This window comes from Cryptococcus depauperatus, chromosome 3 (assembly GCF_001720195.1).
Source record: "Cryptococcus depauperatus CBS 7841 chromosome 3, complete sequence".
Taxonomy (NCBI): Eukaryota; Fungi; Basidiomycota; class Tremellomycetes; order Tremellales; family Cryptococcaceae; genus Cryptococcus; species Cryptococcus depauperatus.
In genome coordinates, this window is record NC_089470.1 from 1,473,038 (window position 1) to 1,498,188 (window position 25,151).

Below are 25,151 nucleotides of genomic sequence, written 5' to 3' on the forward strand. Positions count from 1 at the left end.
TCGAGCTGAGCCTGACATTTGAACCTGCCCTCAATAACACTTGCAAAGCCCTCATGGTGTTGTAAAATAAATGACGAATCAAGATAGATGGAAATGATAATCGGAAAGCAGCAGTGCCACGTGGCGGCGTTTCGGCATTTAGTGCTCAGTCTCCTGATAATGATAGTGATGGCACTTCAGCCTGGCGGAGGCTTGCGACGGTATTGAAGGCGAGATGGCCAGTGACACGGATCCCCCAGCGGCGGCGGTAAACTCCGCCGTCATGACTGAGCCTATGCCACCTCCCGCCGTGCCATTGAAAAAGAAATTCACATCTGTCAATCTTAACCAAAAGTTTCTTTCCAAAGCAACCAGTCCAGCATCCGCTTCTGGGACAGTCAAGCCTCCAAATGGTGAGTCAGATAGCAACGAGATAGCCTTGCTCATTTACTGTCAGGTCGACAGTCAGCGTCTCCAGTGCCCATCGCGTCCTCGTCGTCGCGTCATCTATCCACCAAGCTTGTCACAGTTCCGGTCGTGAAGCCAGCGGCCTCGCCGAACTCTACGCCACCAACGTCTTCTGCGTCACCATGGGCAACACCTTCCGCGCAAAACAACGCGACCCAGCTTCACCAACCAGCACCGATAGCAGCGGCGAGCGCCGCGGGTGTCTCGAATGTGGCGTCGGTGAACAAGATGGCGTGGAAAACGCCGACGATGACTGCGGGAAGGCCGTTGGGTATTGCCAGAGACTTTCCTACTGCCAAGGAAGTTGCCGACGGTGGGTACGGTCAGTATGTTCTAGGCTGACTCGTATGATACAGGTCAAAAAGCGGCTCAGTTGGTAGCTCAGGCACAAGCAGCTCACAACCAAGCTATTCTTCAAGAGCTGCATTCCTTTACCCGGATAGACCCACACTCACATAGGTGGGACGAGGAAGATGAAGACGATATCATAGATTTTCCAGATATGCCCACGCAACCAGTTGCACCGTCAGAGACGCAAGACGAGCCTGTACCAAAGTCGGAGCGTTTTGCTCAGGATTACGACCGCTCATGGCCCAGACGTGAAGGAGCATCGGACTGGGTTCTGTACGATGCAAAGACGGATCGGCTAGATTCTCGGCCCATGGGCACAACCAATGAACGACCAGTTGCTGGAGAAAGAGGAGCCTGGGGTCCTCGGCTGATGAGAAGAGAAGAGAAAGAGGCTGAAGTATTGAGGGGCGTACCCCCTCATTTACCTCAGACTGGAAGTAAGCCTGGAGAAGCGCCAGCTGGATCAGGATTACCAACTCGCTCGGCATGGGGTCCACGGGCGGGCACATCTGGAGCTAAAGAAGGAGAATGGCGTGAACATCGTGAAAGATCATCTACCACTGCTCGACCTAATCTTCCCCCTGTACCTGTTCATCCTCTTCCTGCTCATCCAAATATGTCAAGCGCTGCCCCAAGCTCTAATCAACCACCATCTACAGACTCTTTGGACGATCCTCAAGCTGCAGAGATGCATAATGCTGCAGAAAAAGCTCGTCTCAGAAGATTAGAAGAAGAAAAAGAAAGAGAGGCTGCTAAAGAGAGAGCAAGAATGAAGGCTAAAATGTTGGAAGAAAAGTCCAAAGCCAGTAGTGGTAAAGATGTGAAGTCAGATAAATCTGCTGCTACACAGATCGCCACAACACAGATCGAAGAAAGAAGATATACGCTTGCTCAACGTCCGAAAGATGTACATTCGGTGATCTTAACGGAACCATCCAAAGCAGAGTCAGAACTTTCCTGGAGAGCCCGCGCGTCTCACCTTCAAACTAAACTTCCGGAATCAGACAATGAAAACAGAAAAGGAAAACAAAGCTTGAGGTCGACCGTTAGGGTGGAACCACCTGATTTGGCGAGAAAGGAAGCCAGCACCACCGACGTTTCGCCAGAGACACAACCCGCCAGAAACATATCGCCCTCATCATCCCCGCAATTATTCCAGCAATCTTTACATTCGACGAGCCCTGCGTTACCCATCACCAAAGTTGATTATTCCACGAGCGCGCTAGACGGAATGATGGCTCAGATCAAAGCTGCTATGAAGCAAATGCAGGAGGCCAGGGAAAAAGGGCAAAATTCCCAATCTGTGTCCGAGGAAGAGTTTGGAGAAGTCGAGCAAGATGAAGACGTCAAAGTAGAATCGGTTCAGAACAGCAAATCTTCTCATGGGCCTGAAAAGGAAAAAGTGGAGGTGAGGAAAGAAAAGCAAGAAACGCCGACACCTACAGAATTAAGGGCAAATCTTAAAACTCAGACCTCACAGCAAGCCAAACACACACTAGCATTGGCCCAGACACCACCGATCAAATCTACTGCATCACCGGCAGCTGCGCTCAAAGTTCCAGAGTTTTTCGATATTTCATATCCCCCTCCGCCGCCTTCACCGCCTCCAGCATGGCGAACTTTTACTGTTCGTATTCCCAAACTTTCTCCTTCCGTTCCTTCTCTCTCCCCTATCTCTGTCACTCAACTTAAAGCTTGGGAGGCTGGCGGTGCCACTCCTCGAGGTTGGGCGTTCACTTTCACTTCACCTTTTGGCGTTGAAGGATATGATAGAGCGGAATGGCTTTTACCGCAACCGAGAGTGATGACTAAGAAAGGAGAAGTGGTGGTCAGTATCAGTCCTCGAGTTTTGGAGAGAGTGAAGGAGAGGAGGAGAGGAATTGATGGTGAGGTGCATGAGGATGCATCTGGCACGAGCAAACTAGAACAAAACCATGTCAAGTGGGATAGTGAAGTACAAGCAGCCTTGCAAGCTCCACTGCGGCGAAAGTCCCCGGTGAAAAGCGCGGCTCAAGCAGAGAAAGAAGGTACTTTCCTACTTCAACCTGTTCGACTGGCTATCCCTCCTCCACCTCATATCATACCTATTCTACCATCCGCTGCCACTGTTGACATCCACAATCCTGCTGCAGGTAACGAACGAGTGCCAAGTTCCACAGATAGAGTAGATGAGTTGAACAGAGGACAGGTTACGAGTATGGCAAGTGAAGATGGGAAGCAAGGTGTTCGATTCATGGTTTCTAGTGAACTTGAAGGAGATAAACTGTTGGAGGAGGTCAATCGGGTTAGCTTGGAGAGTGTAGAAGAAGATGGAAAAGAAGATGTGTGTTCTTATACGGAAATATTTGTCCAAATGCTAATGTTATCTAGGAAACAAAGGTCCCTCAAACAGGTCAGTCTTCTTCACCAGACCCTACAACACATCCAGCTATGTCATGGTCTAAACAAGTGCCATTTAACCACACCCCTCGGTCATCCCAACATGATGCTATCAAATCCGTTTGGGACTCTTCCGATGTACCGCAATCTACTGACACACCCATGTATCCCACACTTAATGCGCCAAGCCCTAGTGATCCTCAGAGTCAAGGAACACTTGCCACTACAAACCTTCAAGGTGGTTTCTCGCAACACTCTTCTGTATCAATGTCATCTCAGACGGCTGCCACGCAATTCTCACCCAATCTTTCTAGCGGTGTCTCATTCAATCGACACCCTTCAACCCACTCTCAACAATCTCATGCTCAAGTTCCATCTCCATACTTTACACCTCATTCTCTGACATCTCCTGATCCATCATTGAGTGCGGGAATATTACCAGGGTACAACAGGCCATCACCTGTCCCCGCTGGTGTAGGCGGCATGGTGAGTGGCGTAAATGTCGGTAATGGAGGCACAGTCGCCGTAAACGGGTTTCAACAAGGTGTTTGGGGTGGATTTGCGAGCCCCATGGCCGCAGGATACGGTTACAACCAATTATCTCAATCGCATCACCAAACTCATCAACCACAAGGCGCTCAACAATCTGTCGGACAGAAAGGTTACCTTCCCCAACACCAATACAATCCTAATCCATATAATCGCCCCCTAGGCTACGCTTATAATTCCAGTCCTCAGTCTTTCGACTCATCGTCGCAAGTGAGACCACAAGGAAGGTTTGCACAAGCTAATGGGGACTACCATCATCAACGACTCACACATGCACATGCACAGTCTGGCCAATCTGCAACGTTTGGGATGACCGTGGATGGACCAAATCAAGGATTTTACGGCGGTGTAAGTGCTGCTAGAGGAGGTGTCTATACTGCTCAACCACAATCACAACAACACCAACATCCAACAAACCAGCAGCAGGGAGGGCAACAGCAGGGAGGATATGGAAGGGGGTCGATAGGAAGAGGCGTAGGCCGAAAGATGTGGTAAATCGATGAACATCTAATCAAAAGACCAACATGAGGCGAGAAATAATTATTGAGTACTAAAGAATTTAAATCTGTCAGGGGTATATTCCCATGAGGTTGTGCTATAGTTTGATTTTTCGTCTAATTTTGCTATTTCAAACAAGCATGTGATCATTTATGTCATCCACATATAACGAAGTAGCAAAAAAAACCTCTGCTGAATAGACCACAATGTATCAACGGAATGTCTCATTGTATTCCTATGAGCCTTAAGCACATGGGAACAAGATGTTTTGACAATTCCGGAAAAACAATCCCAAAAAAAACGAAGAGAAAAAAACTGCCAAATCATCCATTAATTGCCTCCGTGCCGATTCGAACGACAGACCTCCCCATCAATAGCAAATACTAGTGGGGTGTTATAACCAACTAAACTACGGAGGCTAATTAAGTTTAAAAGGAAGAAATATGTATAGTCCATTACAACCTTCTCTGCTTCAAGGATATAGAATGCATCTTACAACCCCTCATCACTCGATTTACTTATTGAATGTTAATATCGAATTGAATTACTTACTTTTGAGAAATCATTTATACTCCAAGGATATGCAGAAATACTCCTTACCCACATTTGCGTTAAGCATTGAATACTGCATGGTATGCGTAAGTAAGCTTTTGAATATTTTATTCTTAATTCTTATAGATAGATTGTAATACTCTGGGTATTTCAGGGGATATAGCCAACAAATAATGATGCAATTCCGCTTGCATCGTTGTGACCTTTTTGGTTCAATGCATGTTATATAATTGTTGGTATTTAATTCATGGCATAGATATAGGTTCATCTCAAAAGCTTTGCAAAATTTCAAGATGTTAGCTATGTGCATGTACATTATTCGAGAAAAAAGTGTTACTGTCCTCTAGCTACAACAGCCTATTGAATTATCAAAGACAAATTTGCTGACTCCTGTCCATTCGCATTTTGATTGCGTCCCACACCTACCCACTCTTCCAACCAGTTAAATACTTCAAACTGTTTTTTCAACGGTCAGCCCTTCTCAGGTACAAGTGAATGCTTTGGGACTTACATGCCATTTGATGGAATTGTGAGGTTTAAGCACCCAGTGGTTCTCATCCGGAAAGTAGATAAATCGAGATGCGACTCCTCGTCTACACGTAGGTCATTTACAGTTTGTATATAAGTATTTGTGGACTTACACTTGGAGTGCAGTGAAAGCGCCAATACCCTGAGAGTTTTCCAATCGGTAGTCTTTGCCTCCTTGAATCACTAATTGGGGCGTTGACCATTCAGTGACATGATTGATGGGAGACCATCTACAAACAAAATCAGTTTGTGATAATTGGCGACAGAACAAGTCCAACAAACTCACTTTTCGTATGTTGCCCTATTAGTCCAAGGCGTTCCTTTAAAATCCCTATCATTAATTAGCTCCTTTTCTCCGAAACTGATGGATGGATTACTCACTGGACTGGGAAGTAAAGCTCTTCTGTAGAAAAAAATGTTGTGATGGTATCGAACACGCCGTCGTGGCATACCAGAGACTTGAAACCAAATTGATCATTGTGTCCGTTGATCCAGTTGATCATATAACCTCCGTAGGAAGCACCCAACGCTGTTGTTCGCTCTTGGTTTATTTCAGGATATTTCGCAAGTGCAGCTTGATAACCAGCAAGTAGATCTTTAAATGGTTTACCTCCCCAATCGCCCTGAATAGCGTCTGTGAAGTTTTGGCCGTATCCAGTCGACCCCGTTGGATTGATAGCGATGACAAAGTAACCTTGAGAAGCGAAAAGGGCAGGGTTCCAGCGAGTTGACCAAGCATCTTCCCAAGCGCTTTGTGGACCACCATGAATAAAAAAGGCTAAAGATTGTCATTGTAATTCCTGTGACGAGACGTATAACTCACCCATAGGGTACTTGGATATCTGGTCAGGTTTCCAGCCTCTAGGTTTGATGGCCCAGCCCATAACTTCTTTCTCTTCGGCACCTGAAAACCAGAATTCTTCACCTCGCTGCCCTTCTAATCTGCCTCTTATATGCTCCTTAGACCAATGAGTAACCTTGAAAATATCTAATTCCCTTAGGGCTCTATCACTGTTTTTGATATCTTCTCTTATTTCAGGATGTGTACGCTTGAGAATGTATTCATCCAAAGGAGAAACTAAAGATTGGCACGAAATGAGTAAAGTGGTGTTGGTAAGAGGTGAAATTGATGTGGTGCTAGCATTGAATAACAACGGAGTGGGGAGATGATTTGCTTCAGCGAGGTGATACGGAAGAACACGTCCATGGTGTTTCGCTAAAAGGTAGAGAGAACTGCCATCAACAGCCCACTGTGTGCCGCATTAGCTGTTATATAAATACAGAGATCTTATACGTACAGCAATACTATCAGGGCTTCGATCCCACTCCTCAGTCCACCTCTGACTATGGTTATGCTCCAAATCGAATACAACAACCACTCGCTTATCGCTCTCGTAGCCATCCTTTTTCATCTCCAGCCAAGCCAACTTTTTTCCATTGGGTGAAAATACAACACTGTTAATGGCGCCATGGTCGTACGGAGTGATATGTCTAGGATTTTCGGCAAGCGACGGTAGAGGCAGTACGTAAATGTCTTCTCGTGTATGCATGGCATGTGAGGAGTGGTTTGGTTTCATCGCAACGGCAATGGTAGAACTAGTGATGGCGTATGAGGAGGAACCAATGGGATCCGTCTGCGAAACAAGGCCAGTGCCATTCAAAACGTTCACAAATGCACCTTCTCTGTTCTCCACTTTGGCCCAATTGGTTTTGAATTTTCCAATTTGCACAATACCCAAGGTCCACACTTTGCCAGTGACTCTCCAAGTGTCCCAATGCCGAACCATGAGGTCATCATATACCTGTGCACTGTCTCGCCTATCTTCGTAGACCTTGTCATGCATTTCCGTGTTTTCAAATGAGCCGTCCTCCCATACTTGACCTGTAAACGCTAGTGTCCTAGAGATAGGCTCAAACTTGAGGGAAGTTGGATTGACGCCAGGAGGAAATGACAGAAATGGCCTGCCTCTGGTCGCAGCGAGGTCGACAGTGCACTGAGTAGTAAATTCAAGAGAGTAAGAGAAGAGGGTAGATTGGTTCAAGTACCCAATTGTAGCGTCATCTAGCCAGATAAAGTTGGAAGATTCTGCGGAAGTAGAATTGAACAATGACACTGGTGGCAGAGAGACAGTAGTATTCAAAGACAAGATATACACTCTTCTTTCCGTCCTTCAAACGTATCAGCAACTCAACAACATACAAGCGCGACTTGATCGCTCACTTGTCAGTATTTGAGTCCCATTGATCTACCACACTGAGCGCATATGATCCATTTGGACTTGGTATAGCCGGTTGTGGCCTTGGGGTAGATAACATATCTTCTGTCGTAAAAATGTCTGGGATGGCCCACACTCTGCTGAAAGCCAGCCCCACCAGGGCTAGATACGGTGGCTTCATGGCGATAATTGATGTAAGAAAGTGAAAGAGCAAATGTCAAAGTAATATCTTGATGTTGTTTCTTAAGAACCGTATATGTTTAAAAGACATGATGTCACGAGATCACGTGATTGATTTTATTTCTTAATTACTTGTGCTGATAGGTATATGAATATATAAAGTAAATGGCTAACTTTTTCTGATTTCGACATTTCAATTCATTATAAATATTGTATTCTCTTCATACCTCTTCGATTATTCATGTTTATTGAATATTGTTATAGTATTCTCAGAAACAAAAAGGAAAATACCTTTGTAAGAATATGTACCATGAAAGTGAGATGATTGTGATCATTGTTAGATTCCACATATCATATGGTGGCCGTCATTGATCTTTTCTCTAATGTCCATAGCATTTTTGGTACTTTTATGGTACTCACAAAAACCTCGTCTTCCATTATTGACCATACATACTCACTGTTTACTGTCATACACTACTTCCGCTCTCCATATAGGCAACAACAATGGCTTTTAGGTCTATGACCAAGTCGCAGATGGGAGCATGTACACACTCAAGGCTGTAACTGCGACTTTTGTGTCAGTATCTAGCTCCAAATGCTATGAGAGCCATATTCTCTGTCTCGTATGCATGACTTGAGTCAAGTAGTGTTAAGGCGAGAACGAGATGATGCATGTATATCATGGGTAGGGATAGAGATACAATTCTCAGGTCTGGAGATAATCCTTGACCTGCCTACAAGTCCGACTTTTAGTCATTTCTTCAGCTTAAGACACTGTTCGTTTTCACACTCCGTAGAGTCAACTGTTGACAGATAGTACAAAATCGCCTGTCAATATGTAATATGTAGTAACGATATGATACAGCTGCATTCAGTCGACATAGCAACATTCAAATCAGCCATAGACAGTGCCTGTAATCCACATGAAAATGGTCATTAACAATGCTCCACCTAATAGGGCCTCATTTCAGGCATCTCTCCCTCTATCATCTGTCAGTTTCTCGCATTGTGTCGTTTAGGGAGACAAGAGTCTTACTTGGTAACAACTGCCCATCCTTCTCCTGGCTCAAAATCTCCAGGATCTTCGTCATCCAGTAATGGACTCTTTGGGCTTTTCCATGTAGATGATCTTTTAGACAGCTCCTTGCCGACTCCTCCTGGTGGCGTAGTGTTCAGCTGACTGTTGAATTCAGAAGCAGAGGGTGCGTTAACAATGGCAGATGACAATGTCGTACTGCAGTGCTTTTTAGTAGGTGTTTGGTCAATGTCAGGAGAGTAAGTGTGCTCAAGGGGTGCTGATTGTCCAGACAGATCAGCAGCAGGCACCTCCTCTTTGTTGGTTTCTTTCAATCCCAATCCAGTCCCAGTCTCAGGCTTAGCCTTGACAGGTGAGATAGACGGATTGACATGCACTTCTACCCTAATTCCTTCTTCGTTTGGTACCTTGGGGAAGAACCTTAGTATTGCGCCGTCGATGGGCGTTGCGGGTGGCATGCTGCCAGCTTCGCTTGATATAAAGCCTACCATGTTTGGCTCAGAGGTAGGTGGAACAGGGAACAATAGCGCGCTGATGGAGGAGGTGTCCGCAACGACAGGAGTGATTTCTTTATGACTATCTCCAAGAGGTTCACTTCCAGGACCAGCCGGTGCCAACAGTGCAGGCTCAACATCCAGTCGCTTTTTCTCTACAACCTCGGGCTCAGCTTTGGGCTCCTTGACTATATAGGAGGGCTCTATACTTGATTCTTGACGCGCTTTATATGTTTCTCCGACCGCCTTTGTCTCTTGTAACAAGGTTGAAGAGACATCGTCCTGAGCATTAGCATTTTCGAGATCAGTCACCTTCCCATCGCTCTCAGCTCCTTCCATTTCTTTTTCCTCGTCAACTGGCTGTTTGGCAAGAATACTATCTCCAGTGAAATTATCGGAAGGAGCATCAGTGACCTTGTCAACATCTGTTTCCACATTTTCAAGATTTTCTGTTGTTGTGGCAATCGAGGAAAGAGGTTCGCTAGCAGCAGATATATTTCGAGCCTCAGTCTTTGACTCTTCAGAAGACTTTGAAAACCCTGGCAATTGCTTGTCTTGTGAAAGAGATTTTGGAATATCTTCGCCAGTAGCAACTAAATTATCCTTTTGAGCCGCTTTTTCAAAATAAAGTACGTTAGATTCCGTGATTTCTTCGTCTGTCTCTGCAACAGACGATGTGATAGACTCATCATTACCGACATGAGTGACAATGGCTGTTTCAGCATCCTCTGTCTTGTCTGTCTTTGCAAGTTTTCCTTCATTTGTCAAAATAGCTGGTACAGCTGCACCATCCACACTAGCCTCAGCACTGGTTTCGTTCGCTTTGAAGGTTTTTGTATAGGTTTCCTGGCCAGATTGGGTTGCAGATGCATTGTTGCTATCGTCAACAGCAACAAGCGCAGAAACCCCTGGCGTTTCCTTTTCGTTCGTTCTAATCAAACTGTCTTGAATTTCTTCCTCATCGTTGTCCATGTCCTTGACCTCGAGGTTATCCAGCTGACTATACTCAGTTTTTGTGGAAGGCATGATAATCCCATCAGGTTGCCCGATATCTTCCATAGATTGACCTGCCTCCCCACCTTGTTGTTTCTTTTCTTTTGCAGGAATTTCATACTCATTAAGATTCTGTTTAAATGCAGCAGCCGCTAAGGCATCGATCCCCGCACCATTCTTACCTCGGTAACCATCGTCTGATATGAGCAGTGGTGGCAAGCCAGGAGCGACATATGAATTTGACGATAATTCAGGTTTGTGGGCAGGTATATCGTCTTCAATAAGAGCTGATGTAGGCGTTGTGGACTGGATATTGATGGATTCCTCTTGGAAAGGGGTTGGAGGGGTCACACTAGGTAGGGTTTTCTCTTCATCCTTTTCGTTGATGGCAAGATCTGCCACCTTGTCTGCTAATAATTGCATATCTTCGCCCCGTTCAACAGCGTCCTCTTCGCCTGTGAGACTACCCTCGCCCAGCTCTCGTTGCGCGGCTCGAGGAGTACCCGTTGGAGTTGAAACACCGCTGACATCGGCCATCATCTGTATTTCCTCGTCACTCTCTACAGATTGTGTAGCAAGAGATGAAGAGACACTGGGGGCAGCCCCTTGGGATTGACCCGACAATTCGCGAACCATCGGATTGGGCACTTGGCCGGTGGCAAGTTTGAGGTTAGGGGGCACAAGGTCATACTTGGGTACAGGTGAAGCTAGAGGGTCAACAGTATCAACTACAGGAGTCAAAGGGGTAGAAAGAGACATTTCAGACACCGTGTCGCCAGCCTCTGCTCTCGTGGAAGATGGAGAAGTCGTGCCCAGATTAGGAGTGAGGGAGGGAAGAGTAGATACAAGATACGTTGAAGGAACCTGGCCAGAGCCTCTTTGTACTTGAGCTTGATTTGCTGCTATACCAGGTGAAGTCGGTGGCGTAGATGATCGAGAGGTGATGGGTGAGCCCGTGCTATCAAGAGCCTGAGAGGCTACACTTGAATTGACAGATCCCGAAGCAGAACCCGTCGGGCTAGAAGGTTGAGGAGCACCTTCGAGCGTCGTTGGTGTCCCGCTACTTGATCCTGTAGCTTGCCCAATAAGAGGATTGTAACTTCCGCCAATGCTGGAAATTCGATTCCCAATCATCCCCTTGTTTTCTACAGTTCTTTTCTCTGGTGCAACACCCAAAATTCCAGCTGTTTTACGATCAATCGAGGGAATACGATTTCCAACCATGCCTCTTTGGGTAGGGGCTAGAAAAACTTGCTGTTTGGGAAGAGGAGGAGGAGCTGATGGGTTGTTGAATTTTGCAATACGATCAGCTAGAGAGCCAGATACCACACGGCGATGAGGACCTCCATTTCCAGGAGAAGAAGAACGTGAGTCGGGCCTGCTGTGTTATAAGCAACCTATTTCATCCATTGATTAATACATACATAATTTCGCGTGGCTTGTACGCAAATTCACTTCGGGCTGATATCTAGTAACAGAAGGTGTGTGCTGTGCAAATGGCAGTTGTGGGAGTGGACTTTCTTGTGATTTGATTGTGCTGAGAGATATTCAGTGACTTTTGTTAGTCTATATACTAATGCAAAAGCTTTGTAAAATATAAGAAGAAAAGAAAACAATGATATGAAAATGGCTAAAAGCAAATGACGTTTACACCTACTTTCCTTTATCTTATGATTACGTAACATTATTCTTCTATGTCAACAAAAACAAATCAATAGAAATATAAACAAATTAATTAAACATGGGACTTCAAAGAACACCGCCGCAAAGAGCAAACAAGACCTCTCCCAGCTCGCATCCAGATATTATAGCAAGCCAATCCTTGCCAGCAGGCGTTTCACCTTTCAAGCCTCGTAACCCAAATGTTGTGCGCTCTCCCACGGCTTTCAGCACTCAACCCGTGCCATCTTCCTCTTCGATGCCCAATTTGTCTCCTGAAGAGCCTGAACCCACTGAGAAGGAGGAAGAACCCCAGGAGCAAGAAATAGAAGCTCTCTCACATAAGAGTCTTATTGTGGATGAAAGACCAATACGACCTGCTCCTGTAATTACGGTGCAAGAAGAATCGATGAACACCGAAGCTGTTGGGTTAAGCTTGACTACCGTTGCGGCAGCAGGACAAGTAGTCAGAGGGATGGATGAACATGTGTCGAGTGCTGAACAGGAGTTGGCTTCACATACCAATTATGTTGAGACTGCCCAGGACCCAGTGACGCCTCCTCCATTAAAGGGTTCTACTCGCTCAAAGCCTTCTCACACTCGTCCTTCTCATCCTTACCAGAGAAAGTCTCTGCAGCTACCTCCTGAACAAAACAAAGACCCTCTGACACCAGCCAGGACTCCTCGATCTCGCCAGTCTGTTCTACCCGCCCCTCCTGCTCCACTTCGAACTGATGACGATGAAGATACAAGGAAAGCCTTGGAATGGGGAAAGAGATACCAGCTTACAGCTGAGACTGTTGAGAGAGCCATCAAGGCTGGAGCTCAAAGGTGGAAGTGCGTTCGTCGTAGCTCAGTAAAAGGTAAATCTGACAAATACTCAGAGCTGAGCATTTGAAGGGATGCTTTCCGAAAATGGCGTCGCAGATACCAAAAGCCATGGACAACGCTTGGCTTTCATCAAGCAAATCGCTTCGCGATAATATTGTTGCAAGTATTTGTGCACAATTTCATAACCATTAAACTGATGATAGCATCTTCTAGTCAAACATTAGTCATCTCATGACCCATTACAAAGCTGGAGCATCTCTTCAAGCTATAGAAACAATATATGCAGAAGCCATAGAAAATGGTCAGAATAATTTGCTTGCTACAGATGGAAAGTTACACATTACTAGACGAGAAAGATGGAGTCCTGGTTTGTCACCGAAAGCGATTGAAGCAGCCCATAACATGTCGATATACGACGAAGCTTGGGGAAGATTGAGAGAAGAGTATCTCGAGGTAAGAATGGTAGTTGAATACAGATTAGAACAGTGGCTGATGGTCCTATGAAGTTGCATAAAGACTGTCAGATTCGTGTTGCTGCTTTGCTCTCGAAACAAGCTATATTAGCAGAACTTGAAGCAAATATGGGAGGAGGTATTGAGGAACTTGATGAGGTGAGCTGCCTTTCTGCTATAGATGCGTGTTTAACGAAGATGGCATAGACAATGAAGGCATTGAGTAGTCTGCCTTTGGAAGGACTGAGCGTGTGGACGGAAGCAGCCGAGACAAAACTAGAAGGAAGAGTGCCAGAACGCAGCGACTAGAGTCGAATCAATTCTTGGCATTTGGCGAGAACCTGACAATATGACTAGTTGTTCTTGGCCAAAGATTCACTTTCTAGATTCACAAGTGACTTTGCCATCTTGGGTGTACTGTATGTATGAATGATTTGTACTTTGACAGAATGACATCACCTCAATTTCTGACAAACAGTCATTTTCCAATCGAAATCCACAAGACGCTCAAGATACTTCCCCAATAATCAAGATTACAACAAAAGGGCTCGTTATAAGCGTGACAAAACAGCTTTCATCATTATTCTTCGCGATCTTTTCACCTAAATCTAAGTACTAAACCTTCATTCTTCTCCCCAGCTTATCATACTTTCCAGCCCCTTTCTTATGAAGTTTTTCATAGACGTGAGTATGTATCCATCAAGGCCACTGAAGAATGATATCTTCGGTCTGCATCTTCTTTTGGAGAGAAGTGGCAGGAGTTTCGAGAACAGAAGTGGATATAAAATCCACAGAATCTCGCTTGCGATTATTTGACAAGTCGTTAATGATGGACCATCTGTTTTGGGGCGGGAAATGATGAAGGGGGACTTTCCAGTCATTGCTGGGCGAAGTTGGATATCTCCAAGTATCATAACCTGTGGCAATGCCATTTCTATCAAGTGTAGAATCGACTTGGGATTTTGACTCCTTCACTCCCGTTTCCATTTGCAAAACTTCTTGATTGTGTTTGTTAGATAACCAGAGTTGATGTAAATGGCTTTTCTTGCCATCACTGCCATTATCATCGGAGCCGATAGTCCGGGGTCCCCCTCTTTCGAATTGAATACGCTTTATGCTAAAGGTTTCCTCAAGCCGAAGTCTGGATAACTGTTGTCTGACTGTTTGGCTGTCCATGCGATCCCTGAACTTTCTTGTCGCCTCATGAGTTTTGCGCCTCTGTCGATGAATATACCAGCACAGTCCGGACCCAACAATGACTGCAATCAAGACCAAAAAAATGAGCCATAGATGTTTCTTCCTTTTCTTTGTGATTACCAGACAGGAAAGGCATACACCAAAGCCACTTGCAAATTCATCAATACTGCATGAAGATGCAGAAACACAAGATCCTCTCTGCAAAACGAATCCATCAGGACAAGAAGAACACTGAGATTCTCCCTCGCCTACACATGAAATACAACTTGAGTCACACGGCTGACATGTCTTGTTTGATGTGTGGAAAAAGTTATTCTTCGAACAAAAGGCTTGGCACCGGCCATCTTTTAGTACTGGATAGTCTTGCGGGCATGTCAGACAAATTGAAGTGGATGAACATGTTGCACAGTCTGGAGGACATGGAGCGCATGTGCCATTCACAGAAATAGTATTGGATGGACATGACGTTGAGGGAATACACGATCCAGACAAAGTCGAGTAGTTAGAGGTAGTGCATGAGGTACAATTCATTGAAAATCCGACGCAAGTTGCGCAGACAGAATCACATTCTAAAGAATCGTTAGTTCATGTACAAAATTGAATCCTACAAAAGGATTAAGCATACTTGTACAAGTTCCGTTGATGACAGCTGACCCTTGGGATAAGAACCACCCATTCTGGCAGGTCTTGACACATTGTCCATCTTGCATGAGATATCCCTCTTGGCATGCTTCGCATATGAGGGAATCATAAGAAGCAATATTTGAAAAGGAAGGAATTTTGCAGGTTAGACAGCCCACAGGACAGGCTACGCCTTGTATCAAAATAGGTCAACCATAACAAACGACTGACCGTCACACGAGTCCTTCTCATTGTTTACTACAAAAACACCGTCAAGCTCAGAAAGGCTGGAGTCACATTGTCCTGTGCCAACTTTGTATCCGACACAATCACCTTGTAATCTGACTCTTGGCGGAGCACAAGTCAAACACTGAGAAGTTGCAGGGCCTGTACAAGTCGAGCAAGCAGGAGAACAACTCTGACATGAATTGGAAGAAGTATCAAAATACTGACCTGGCTCGCATGATCCTGAGGGAAAGACACACGTTGAAGGATTTGCTGTTGAGATGGAAAGGCTTGTAAAACATGATATACAAGTAGCAGTGCTATTTGTGCCTTCCTGAAGAGAGCATGTTGAGCAACCTACTGGGCAAGCTCTACAGTTGCCCAAAGCGTCCTGGAAAAATCCTTGAATGCAGCTGTTGCACAAATTAGCAGACACTGATGTATTCGTAATCCACCCAGCAGAACATGCACATCCGTTTGTAGGTGTGCAAGTTCCGTGGTCGCAATTACAGGCTAGGTAATCTTTAGCATCTAAAGCGGAAAAAGAACTGATCAAATATACTTTTTGATGAATTTGTAGCAGTACCAAGACAGTAGCCAGTACCAAAAAATCCATCATCGCAAACAGTGCAATTGGAGGGGCAAGCTATAATTTGCGTCAGTTTATACCTTTGTGAAATTTAGAAATATTTCACATTTGCAGGATGTGCCAAAGTACCCAGGAGAGCATTGGTTGCAGGAGGCACCTTCCCATCCTTCTTCACACTGACACGACATTGAAGAATTTGTAGAAATACACTCTCCATGCGATGAACATATAGGGCTGCAGGCAGCTATTTTGTACAGTCAACTGACTTACCTACTGTTAGGAACTGATTACCTACAACTGGTAGTATATCGGATTCTCAAACCGGAAACGCCTCTTGGTAAGCTGAGCCTATCAGGAATGGCTCCCCATAGTACTTTTCCTTCACCCAACGTAGCATACCAAGTATCTGGCAAGTATACACTCCTCCAGTCAATGTTAGTGTGACTGTTGGTCGTCCGAACGTCGCCTGTACCGCCATACCCAGGCTCGACAAAGCCTACAGGGTATTCTGGCCCGGATATAAGCAGCGAGGATGAGGTGTTAGAGATTGTAGCATTGATGAGCCCTGACGGTGAATACAAGTCTGATTGGTAAGTGCCAGGGAGAAGATAGGTGGAAGTAGAAGAATCGAATGCCAATACTGCACATCGTGAGCGATACCATCCGCCAGACACATAAATGCGAACTGAAATACAAACATGAGGATGAAGTTTTTCCTTCTAGACAGGCCGTAGGCGAGCATACTCTGTTCTCTGCAAACACGGCTAGTCAAGGTCAGCGCTAAACATACTCGGGACAAGTTGGGAGTTTACATGTTATTGCAAGAGCCAACTTAACTGCAGTAATGTATGTTCTAGTGATCATTGTAGCGTGGATCAAAATGGAGAGCGTCCTACAGGATTGTGCAAGTGAATGACCTCTTCATATATGCTTCCATTTCGGCCAGAACGGGAATGTGTGTGGCTATGAGGATAGACGGTAGGTTGATCATCCTATACAATGCATACCGCAGTTAAATAGAGAGATGTTGTAGAAAGACAATAGACACAATTGAAGTGTAAGTTTGAAAACAATAAGAAATGAAGAAGGTTCCAAATGTAAAGCTGGTGCCTTTCAAACAGTATTCTTCTTTCTACATTTATATTGATAAGCTATTGAAGTAATGAAAGAGACCCCATTATAACAATGATCGGTCGATTATATCAGTTGGTTTAGATAGTGGAGCTAATATTACTAAGTATTACTCCAAGGTCGGCGGTTCGATCCCGTCATCGATCATACATATTTTTTTTGATTTTTTTTTGGTTTTTCTTATTTGCTAAACTTATCATAATCTTTTGATTCTATGATTTTTTAGTCTGCTCCCAAGTCCTCATACATGTATCACTTGCATATATTCCATGCTACGATCTACGTGCATGCCCGAGAATCCAAGCCATATATACGGTCATTAGATTTTTTTAGCCTCATACAAACCAAGCCCATCTGATCCCGCTCGACGTTTACCTGTAGCAGCCTTTGTTCTATGTTTTGGTTTTGTCTTTTACGACATTTACCATAGAATGTCTCTTCTTTTCGGTCATCTAGACGTTGCTCAACCAGATCCAATATCAGGTTCTTCCTACATTAGTAAACTTCATAAATTCCTCAAGTCAAATGTTTCTCGATTGGCTCCCCCAGCGACTCGCAGCGTCACCCCGTCATTCTGGCAACAGAGCTATACGTTATTGACGCTGGGACTGGACCCAAACTCAGCTCCGCTGAGCCAGAGTATCAAGGTGCCGCTAACGCTAGGTTTTGGCCAGTCTCCTCCAGTGCAACGAAGAGCACCACCGAAGCCTTTACTTTTGCGACTTCCCATAGATCGGTTATTGTACCTCTTATTGAGATGGCAAGCACTTCCTCAATCGCTTCCTCATGTAGGTAGAACGGATACCCCGGTTTCGGATGAGGTTGTTGTTACGGCAAGGGGCGCCTATGGAGATAATTCAAAAGGAAAAGAAGGCGATGTAGAAAGTGTAAGGAGCTGGGTTGGAAGTATCCAAAATGTTAGCGGTAGTCTGGCTAGCTCAGCTGTGAGCGGTAGCTGGTGGAGCAAGGGCAAGACCTACGATGAAGGTATGCCACGAATGTTATGGTATAATTATAAGACTGACAAAGAATAGATGAGTTATTGTTGTCGCTCTATTCAATGTTTACTCTTCTCCCAGGATTACTCATTCGTCCATCCAACGTTTCAGAACCACCAATAGCAGAACTTGCAGAAGCTGGAGGATATACCCCATTAGGCGGTATCGATGTCAGAGTACCTTTAGATGTGTTACGGAATCTGCAAATGTCTGTCTATTTCTAAACATTAGTTCTCTATTGATCGAAGAATACAGATTAGAGCTCGAAAACTATGATCCCAGAGCTCTCCTAATACCAGTCAATCCTGGCTTGCGAAGTCTTACAATACGCCAGGTCCAAGATGGTGATGATTGGGTACATGAGCTTCTCGTTTCAACTCCCTTGGCCTCAGTAGAGTCGGAACAGGAAGCTCGATTTCCCAATCTTCATCACCTCTGCCTCATTGACACATCTCTCCTTTCCTTTCCTGACCTTCCCTTAACTTCTTTGACGCATTTAGACCTCTCTCATAATCTCCTTGACTCTATTCCCTCTTCTCTCTCTGCTCTCAGCAATCTCACATCTCTCAACCTCTCGCACAATGTCATTACCTCTTTACGGAACGCTCCTTCTTGCTTGAAGAGTCTCGTCTCCGTCAACTTGTCCTTCAACAGGGTGGACTGCCTTGTAGGCCTTGACAGAGTGATAGGTCTAGAAAGAGTCGATGTGAGGTCCAATGAACTATATGATGCTGGAGAGGTTGGACGATTGGCCTTATTGCCTTACATAAGAGAGATATATTGTACTGGTAACCCATTTGAAAATCAGCACATTCCCGAAGGAACAGAGCATTGGAGGATTATTCTCGGAAGGATGTTTAAAGAGGAGGGTAGAGATGTTGTTTTAGATGGAGTTGTCTGGACGTGGAATGAAGAACGAAGAATCGAAGCTGGCTTGGCTTCCCGAGGAAGACGAAAACATACGGTGACTTGGTCTCAGCCCCAGGACCATGAACTTTCTCAACCTCTTTCGCCCGAGCCAGACATTAATCACTCAACACTGCATTCTCACCTGATTGAGACTGGTACCATAGCTGCCTTGGAAAGCCCCAGTAAATCAAGTAAAGGTAGAAAAAAGGGGCGAAGAAGGGTTATTGATCTAGATAATCAAGAAGAGCGAGAGCAAGAGATTGTTGGTGAAGCTGGACCTGAGCAGGTATATGAAGGCAAGACGACAGACGACGATGCAAAGAATGACGAGTCGCAAGATACTTTTTGTGGAAAAGGTAATGGTAAGGAAGGGGCTGAAAGCGACACTTTTATCACAGCGATAAAAAAGAACAAATCAAAGAAAGCTCGCGAACTGTCAACTGAACCCCTTCCTCCCTAATGTTGGATCTCTTTGCTCTGTCGTCTTCCACAATTTTCACAAAGTATAATCTGTTGTACAACTATCACTCAGTATAATCGGATCAGAGTCTTGTGATAATCATTTGCATGTATACATTTGGGGTATGTGTTTCATAGGAGCAGCCAGTGTAGCCATTACATAGTGCTGGAGCACGTTGGATGACTGCTTTAAGGAAATGGTGACAGCCTGGTTATGTCAAACGACCTATATCGATGCAAGCACCAAGAAACTTTCACAGAGGTGGCAAGTGACACAAGTCAGGCCTTGAAATGCATGATTGCTTGCAAGTACTGATTGATTGAGCGAGCAACTTATCTAATGGCCTATTCATAATGTATTCCTCTTTGCTTCTTTTTCTTAACCACCACAATCCTGTAATATATAAAGAACACAAAGGTCAATATCACCAGCAAAGCTATAAATATAGACATATAACCACAAGGCCACGATAACTTGTCCAAGTAGCTCTTTATTGCCCTTTCAACTCCATCTGATACTAGTTGTAGGATAAGCATAATCGGCATCTTCTCCCCTGTTTCCTTTTCCCTTCATACCGCTATCCCACACTGACAAAAGCTGTATCTTGATGGATACCTCTGCCATGATAATTGCTAAGTGGGCGATCTTATTTAGACAAGCAGAAAGAGGTTAATCTCCAAAGATAGCCTTGAGGAGTTTGTATCTTCGAGAGCCTTGATTTCCAAGTAAACAAGCCACCGAATTATTTGACAACACGGCATCTGACCTAGTAGTCGGAAGGAAAGGCTTTTGTACCAAGGAACAACTTCCAACATCTTTAGAAGAGAGTTGTGCGACGCTGGGGGCAGGGGTCGTGAACAGAAAAAGCATAGGATAGAGAGGACTAAAAGGCTCAAACATACTTGACCTGAATGACTGAAAGTCTTCTCAATAGCGGGGCATTGATGTTTGGCAGATCGTTGCAGGAAGTCTTGAAAAAAGTATGTAGATTCTAATCATCGAGCAATGGTCGCATTTCTTGGATATGACTGAAAATTCTTATTTGAAAATAAGAAAGTGAAGAAATCCTAAACCTTGAGGCATTCTCATTGGGCGGGACGAGATTGACCTGAATACAGAGTATTCATGAAGTTGAGGCGAACATGAACAATTTCATAGTTGTATGAGCTTTCCACATCACGATTTTTGAAACATTCTTGCTCTTTGGTCTGTCTTTTGTCAGATTTACCAGTATGAATCAGTCAATGTAAGCTTCGAAGCATAGACAGAATAAGCGGTTACTTGTGCGCCCATTGGAAGAGATGAGCAAACCTTCATATTAACGGTAACCTTCACTTCTGGGACAACGCAATAAGTCGACTTATAAAGCCCAAGAGCAGATGCGCCTAGAGAAGATAGCTGATTAATGAGCTAATAAACAGACAAATAACATTGGCCAGAGAAGCTATTTGACCACCAATCTGATATCAGGCTGGACTGTCTCTTGTACATACACATCTTTGGCGTTTTCCAAAAGAAGAACTTGGCTTGCTTTGAGACAGCTTGGCGAACAGTAGTGTAAGCACAGTATTCCTTTCTGCATCCAAGAGCCGTGTTTTGGTATAGTTGAACGAGTCATTCGAAAAACTCACAACGACAAGAATGTGGATAAAAACCAGACCCGATCAGTGTAGTCTAGGTAATCCCTTGCAACCCACCGGGAGATCGCTCTGAACAGATGACTTCCAGTGGTAATCCACTTGAGACATGTTTGGATTGTTGCAACCAAAAAAAAAAGGAATGATGAAAACTAAACTTGATGGACGAGAACAACAAAATAAAATAAATCGACAGATAAAAAAGGCTTTCTAAGAACCAAACATACGGAGATAGCTACATCTCCACTGCCCCCAGACAGGACAATACCTGATTCCGTTATGAGAATACCTATAACCGTGGATTCATATTTTATATTCTCTGACAAATAAATTGGAAGATGTCAACAAACCAAATCGCTTCCATTTTTGGAACGAAGCTGTCTTCGGCCTATAACCAGCTGAGAGGCGATTTGGGAGTTCCTCAGACTGCAACGGAGACGATTGACAAGCTCGTGGATAAGATACAGACAAGTGCTGCTGTTGAGGATAGGCGAACTGCCGTGTTCGGGTTAAAAGGCCTTAGTAGAGACTGGAAAGAGGTGGGAAAGAAAGAGACATCCACTCTGGCCACTGACTCTTACTCAAGGATGTTGGAAGGCGTGCGTTGCCGTCGCTGATAGCGGTGTTGGAACATGACGCGCCGTATGATGCCGAAATTGCAAAGGCTGCTCTGGAAACCATGATGCAGCTGTGCGAAACAGCAGAAAAGGTGGTTGTCGTATACAGGAGGGTTATGCTAATGAATGCAGCCGACAAATGATGATCTTGGTCTGTTCTTTGTAGACGCTTTTCTTCAAGTCAGTCTCTTGTGCTTGACATATAGAAGACTAACCTACTTTAGAACCCTAAACCAATCCATTCCGTCGTCTCTTTGATCTCCGTCTCCACTTCCTTCTACCCTCGCTTCTATTCGCTACAATTCCTTTCCCAACTACTTACTGCTCGAACTTCTGTCGCCCAATCTCACATCATGTCCGCCCCACCTCCTGGAATCGATGGTATACTGGCTGTATTGGACTCTACTACTTCATCAGTGCCTTCCACAATCGGCGGCGGAGCAGTAGAGATGCTACGGAATGAGGCTTTACTGCTCTTGCCTGTCTTATTGCAAGGAAATCAAGACTTGCAAAAAATCGTTGCATTCTCTGGTGCATTCGAAAAGCTCTTTCGGATCATAGAACAAGAAGGCGGCGTGGATGGTGGTATTGTTGTGCATGATTCACTGACTGCTCTCGGCACTCTTCTACGTTTTAACGTATCTAATCAGGCATGTCTACAGTCGCCAAGACGAACCCTCTGACATGACACTTAGAACTACTTTCGTGAACTTACACTCATTCCTCAAATTCCCGCTATCCTAGGCTTCCCATCTGGCATACTCGCAGATGTTCAGACTCCAGACTCATTCGCATTACAGTATTGGCCTGAGCAGAAAGTTCACAACACCGGTCTGGTTTTGGGGTTGATTAGAATGTTGGTTGGAGGACCTGGTGGTGGTAATCAAGTAAGTATTACTACAAAAGGTCTATTCTACTGACAATATCTACAGAATGCAATGGTTCCCTCTGGTGTAACTCGCTGTCTATTGGAGCTTTCGCTTGCTTCAAACGCACCCCCTTCCATTAAAACGCAATGCCTTTTAACCCTTATGCCCATTCTCACCGCCTCGCCACACAATCAAGATTTCTTAACTTCACTCCAACTCTCTCCTCTTCTTGCCGTACATGCCGACATGGATCATCCGAATGGCGGCTTTGTCAGAATGGAGCCCAAGCCTGCTGTCGTAGCTCTAGTAGGTAGCATCGTTGAAGGCGACCCTGCAAACGGCAATCACAGTCTTCGAGGACGAGTGGAAGGTGTCAACCTTTTTGAAGCTTATGTGTCTGATAATGACGAGGCCCGTATCGGAATACTATCTTCGTTGATAGCCTCAGGAGAGAACTTGGCTGATCAAACGGCCTCAGCCGGATCCCTTATCCTTTCGGGTATTCTGGAGCTCCCACATACGTCCCTTTCCCCCGAGTTCGATCCATACCGGCCCTTGTTCGCCAGTTTGCTCCTTTCGCACATTATTCGTAATTCTGAGCACGCCAAAAAGCTCGCACGAGAGATTACCTTTCCTTCTGGCGATGCAGACCCTGATTCTACTGTCAATTCAGAAGAAGACAGGATTCTTTTCATTCAACTTGTCGTAGGAAACCTTATCTTGGCACAACGTGAGCAACAAGAGTGCGTAAACCAGGCTGCGAAGGAAGGTCAAGTAGAAACAATGAAACAAGCAGAGGGCTGGACCCGGGTGATGGTAGGGTACTTAAGCTTATTATGTACCTGGTTATGGGATAGTCCGAAAAGCGTCAGTGACTTTTTGAGTGAAAGTAATAACCTCCAAGCAGTAAGTCGTTGGTGTCTTGCAACCAGAGACGAATTACTGATAGACATAGTTAATTCAACCTATAACGCAAAACACTTCCATCGACCCACTTGTACAAGGCCTCTCTGCATTTCTCCTTGGTGTTTGTTATGAATTCAATCGAGAACCAGGAGAAATTACTCGCGCTACCTTGCATCCTATTCTCCATTCTAGGATTGGTCCAGACCAATTCGTCTCGCGAATGGCCAGGTTGAGGGAAGACAGTAGATTTAGAGCGGTACAGCCAGAAGGCTTTGAGGTTGAGGGAATTGTGGAGAACGAAGAGGAGAATGCACAAGGAGAGGGGATTTGGTTCGATTGGGCGTTTGTGGATTTCTGGAAAAATCATTATTGTGAATAGATACCTTGCCTGAGTAAATCACTGATGAGACGTAGACACCATTCAAAGAGCAATTGCCATCGATCCCGATGCTGTACGCCCTACCACCACCAGTAAGTCATATTGAATTGCTTACTGCAAGCTTTTGTTGATGAGACGTAGCCTCTGATCATAGCGAGACGACATCTATTATTCTCACGCTCCGCTCCAAACTTAAGGCCCAAACTGACGAAGTTATCCAACTGCAAACTAAACTCGAGGTTGTTAATAAGGAATCCAAAGCTGAGAAAGAACAGCTAGCAGGCGAAGTTGAGGAATTAGGAAAGCAGGTGGCTTCAATGACTGGCGATTTACAAGAAAAAACCTTGGTTATTGAAAAACTGCAAGAAGACCTGTCTACCTTACAGGAACAATATGACAAGCTTAAGGAAAATGCCGGAACGGCTGAGTTAAAATTAAAAGAGCTTGTATCTGTTAGGGAAGAGCTCAACTTAATCAAGGCTGAGCATGAAAAGACATTGAGTGAGCTTGGTTTAGCCAGAATGAGCGCGAAGGGTCGAGAAAATAAATTCCAAGATCTTGAGGTTAAAATAAAGAGACTGGAAGAAGAGCTTGCAGCTGAAGTATCCGCTCGTCAAGCTGCTGAACTTGCTCAGACTGCTCAATCCGCGCCCAATCCTGAGGATAACACAAGGATTGAGCAACTTCAAAAGGCCGAAGATAATCTTGAAAAAGAAAGAAAAGATTGGACTAGCAAAGAAGCCACTTTAAATCTGCAGCTAAAAACGCAGCAAAATCAAGTTGAACAACTTCAGAGCCGCAACAATGCTGCACAAAAGGAGGCTGAGGAATCTCAGTTGAAAACAAGCGAGTTTGAGAAGAAAATCGTAGAACTTGAGAAAAAACTCAAGGATGCTGAAGAAAAGCTCGCTGCAGCCCCTTCCTCTACCATTGCGTCAACGCCCGAGCCAGGACAAGGTGTAAGTGGGAAACAAGCCAAGAAGCGCGCCGCAGAGTTGGACGTCAAGGTCAAAGAATTGGAAGCGACTCTTGCCAAGGAAAAAAGTAAGAGAGAAGAAGAATATAAAGAGCATGAAGATTTGTTGGTATTACTTGATGAATTGTCAGCGAAACGACAAAGAGATAAAACTCTAATGAAGGAAAAGGGTTTGGATGTTAGTGAGGATGAAGAGGAGGCAGACGATGAATAGACAGTTCAATGGTCCCACATCAGATTACAGGTATATCGGTTACCATTTGAAATGACTCGATGAATAAGCTGTATATAGATATTGTTAACTTTTTCATGAGCATGAACAAAGTTTTGATACAGACAGAGCGCCATGCTTTAGACACACGATACATTGATACTATTGAAACCTGAACTGTCCTCCTATTACGCTGGTATCTTCATCTTATTGATCGTTTCCTCACAGATATTTAAGTAGGTTTTACACATTCTCGATGCG

The 25,151-nt window shown here is 44.7% G+C and overlaps 8 protein-coding genes and 2 non-coding genes across 10 annotated transcripts; 5 read left to right on the forward strand and 5 right to left on the reverse strand.

The window, feature by feature from the left end:
- Window positions 1–214: 214 nt before the first annotated feature.
- L203_102840 (uncharacterized protein) lies at window positions 215–4,221 on the forward strand (the record flags this gene model as incomplete). Its single annotated transcript, XM_066212259.1, has 4 exons — window positions 215–392; window positions 437–760; window positions 804–3,121; window positions 3,169–4,221. The coding sequence occupies 4 exons, from the start codon at window positions 215–217 to the stop codon at window positions 4,219–4,221; spliced, it is 3,873 nt and encodes a 1,290-aa protein (XP_066068356.1).
- A 338-nt stretch (window positions 4,222–4,559) lies between these two features.
- L203_102841 lies at window positions 4,560–4,643 on the reverse strand. Its single transcript has one exon. It is a non-coding gene; the product is annotated as a tRNA-Thr (tRNA).
- A 490-nt stretch (window positions 4,644–5,133) lies between these two features.
- L203_102842 (uncharacterized protein) lies at window positions 5,134–7,701 on the reverse strand (the record flags this gene model as incomplete). Its single annotated transcript, XM_066212260.1, has 8 exons — window positions 5,134–5,232; window positions 5,288–5,369; window positions 5,418–5,534; window positions 5,591–5,635; window positions 5,686–6,082; window positions 6,128–6,554; window positions 6,603–7,473; window positions 7,526–7,701. The coding sequence occupies 8 exons, from the start codon at window positions 7,699–7,701 to the stop codon at window positions 5,134–5,136; spliced, it is 2,214 nt and encodes a 737-aa protein (XP_066068357.1).
- Window positions 7,702–8,667: 966 nt separating this feature from the next.
- L203_102843 (uncharacterized protein) lies at window positions 8,668–11,908 on the reverse strand (the record flags this gene model as incomplete). Its single annotated transcript, XM_066212261.1, has 4 exons — window positions 8,668–8,683; window positions 8,737–11,601; window positions 11,648–11,684; window positions 11,881–11,908. 4 exons carry the CDS (start codon window positions 11,906–11,908, stop codon window positions 8,668–8,670), a joined length of 2,946 nt encoding a protein of 981 aa, XP_066068358.1.
- A 56-nt stretch (window positions 11,909–11,964) lies between these two features.
- On the forward strand, window positions 11,965–13,474 carry L203_102844 (uncharacterized protein; the record flags this gene model as incomplete). Its single annotated transcript, XM_066212262.1, has 5 exons — window positions 11,965–12,719; window positions 12,767–12,872; window positions 12,927–13,166; window positions 13,220–13,324; window positions 13,373–13,474. The coding sequence occupies 5 exons, from the start codon at window positions 11,965–11,967 to the stop codon at window positions 13,472–13,474; spliced, it is 1,308 nt and encodes a 435-aa protein (XP_066068359.1).
- Window positions 13,475–13,864: 390 nt separating this feature from the next.
- Window positions 13,865–14,341, reverse strand: L203_102845 (uncharacterized protein; the record flags this gene model as incomplete). The annotated part of the gene is made up of 1 exon (XM_066212263.1): window positions 13,865–14,341. One exon carries the CDS (start codon window positions 14,339–14,341, stop codon window positions 13,865–13,867), a length of 477 nt encoding a protein of 158 aa, XP_066068360.1.
- A 548-nt stretch (window positions 14,342–14,889) lies between these two features.
- On the reverse strand, window positions 14,890–16,661 carry L203_102846 (uncharacterized protein; the record flags this gene model as incomplete). Its single annotated transcript, XM_066212264.1, has 12 exons — window positions 14,890–14,931; window positions 14,988–15,092; window positions 15,163–15,170; window positions 15,215–15,370; window positions 15,437–15,498; window positions 15,570–15,621; window positions 15,680–15,721; window positions 15,771–15,854; window positions 15,904–16,041; window positions 16,093–16,437; window positions 16,496–16,561; window positions 16,610–16,661. The coding sequence occupies 12 exons, from the start codon at window positions 16,659–16,661 to the stop codon at window positions 14,890–14,892; spliced, it is 1,152 nt and encodes a 383-aa protein (XP_066068361.1).
- Window positions 16,662–16,988: 327 nt separating this feature from the next.
- On the forward strand, window positions 16,989–17,075 carry L203_102847. The gene has a single exon. It is a non-coding gene; the product is annotated as a tRNA-Ile (tRNA).
- A 284-nt stretch (window positions 17,076–17,359) lies between these two features.
- On the forward strand, window positions 17,360–19,295 carry L203_102848 (uncharacterized protein; the record flags this gene model as incomplete). Its single annotated transcript, XM_066212265.1, has 3 exons — window positions 17,360–17,915; window positions 17,963–18,134; window positions 18,182–19,295. The coding sequence occupies 3 exons, from the start codon at window positions 17,360–17,362 to the stop codon at window positions 19,293–19,295; spliced, it is 1,842 nt and encodes a 613-aa protein (XP_066068362.1).
- Window positions 19,296–21,270: 1,975 nt separating this feature from the next.
- On the forward strand, window positions 21,271–24,893 carry L203_102849 (uncharacterized protein; the record flags this gene model as incomplete). The annotated part of the gene is made up of 9 exons (XM_066212266.1): window positions 21,271–21,471; window positions 21,519–21,531; window positions 21,716–21,729; window positions 21,774–22,199; window positions 22,245–22,436; window positions 22,482–23,324; window positions 23,374–23,695; window positions 23,739–23,795; window positions 23,845–24,893. The coding sequence occupies 9 exons, from the start codon at window positions 21,271–21,273 to the stop codon at window positions 24,891–24,893; spliced, it is 3,117 nt and encodes a 1,038-aa protein (XP_066068363.1).
- Between the last annotated feature and the right edge of the window lie 258 nt (window positions 24,894–25,151).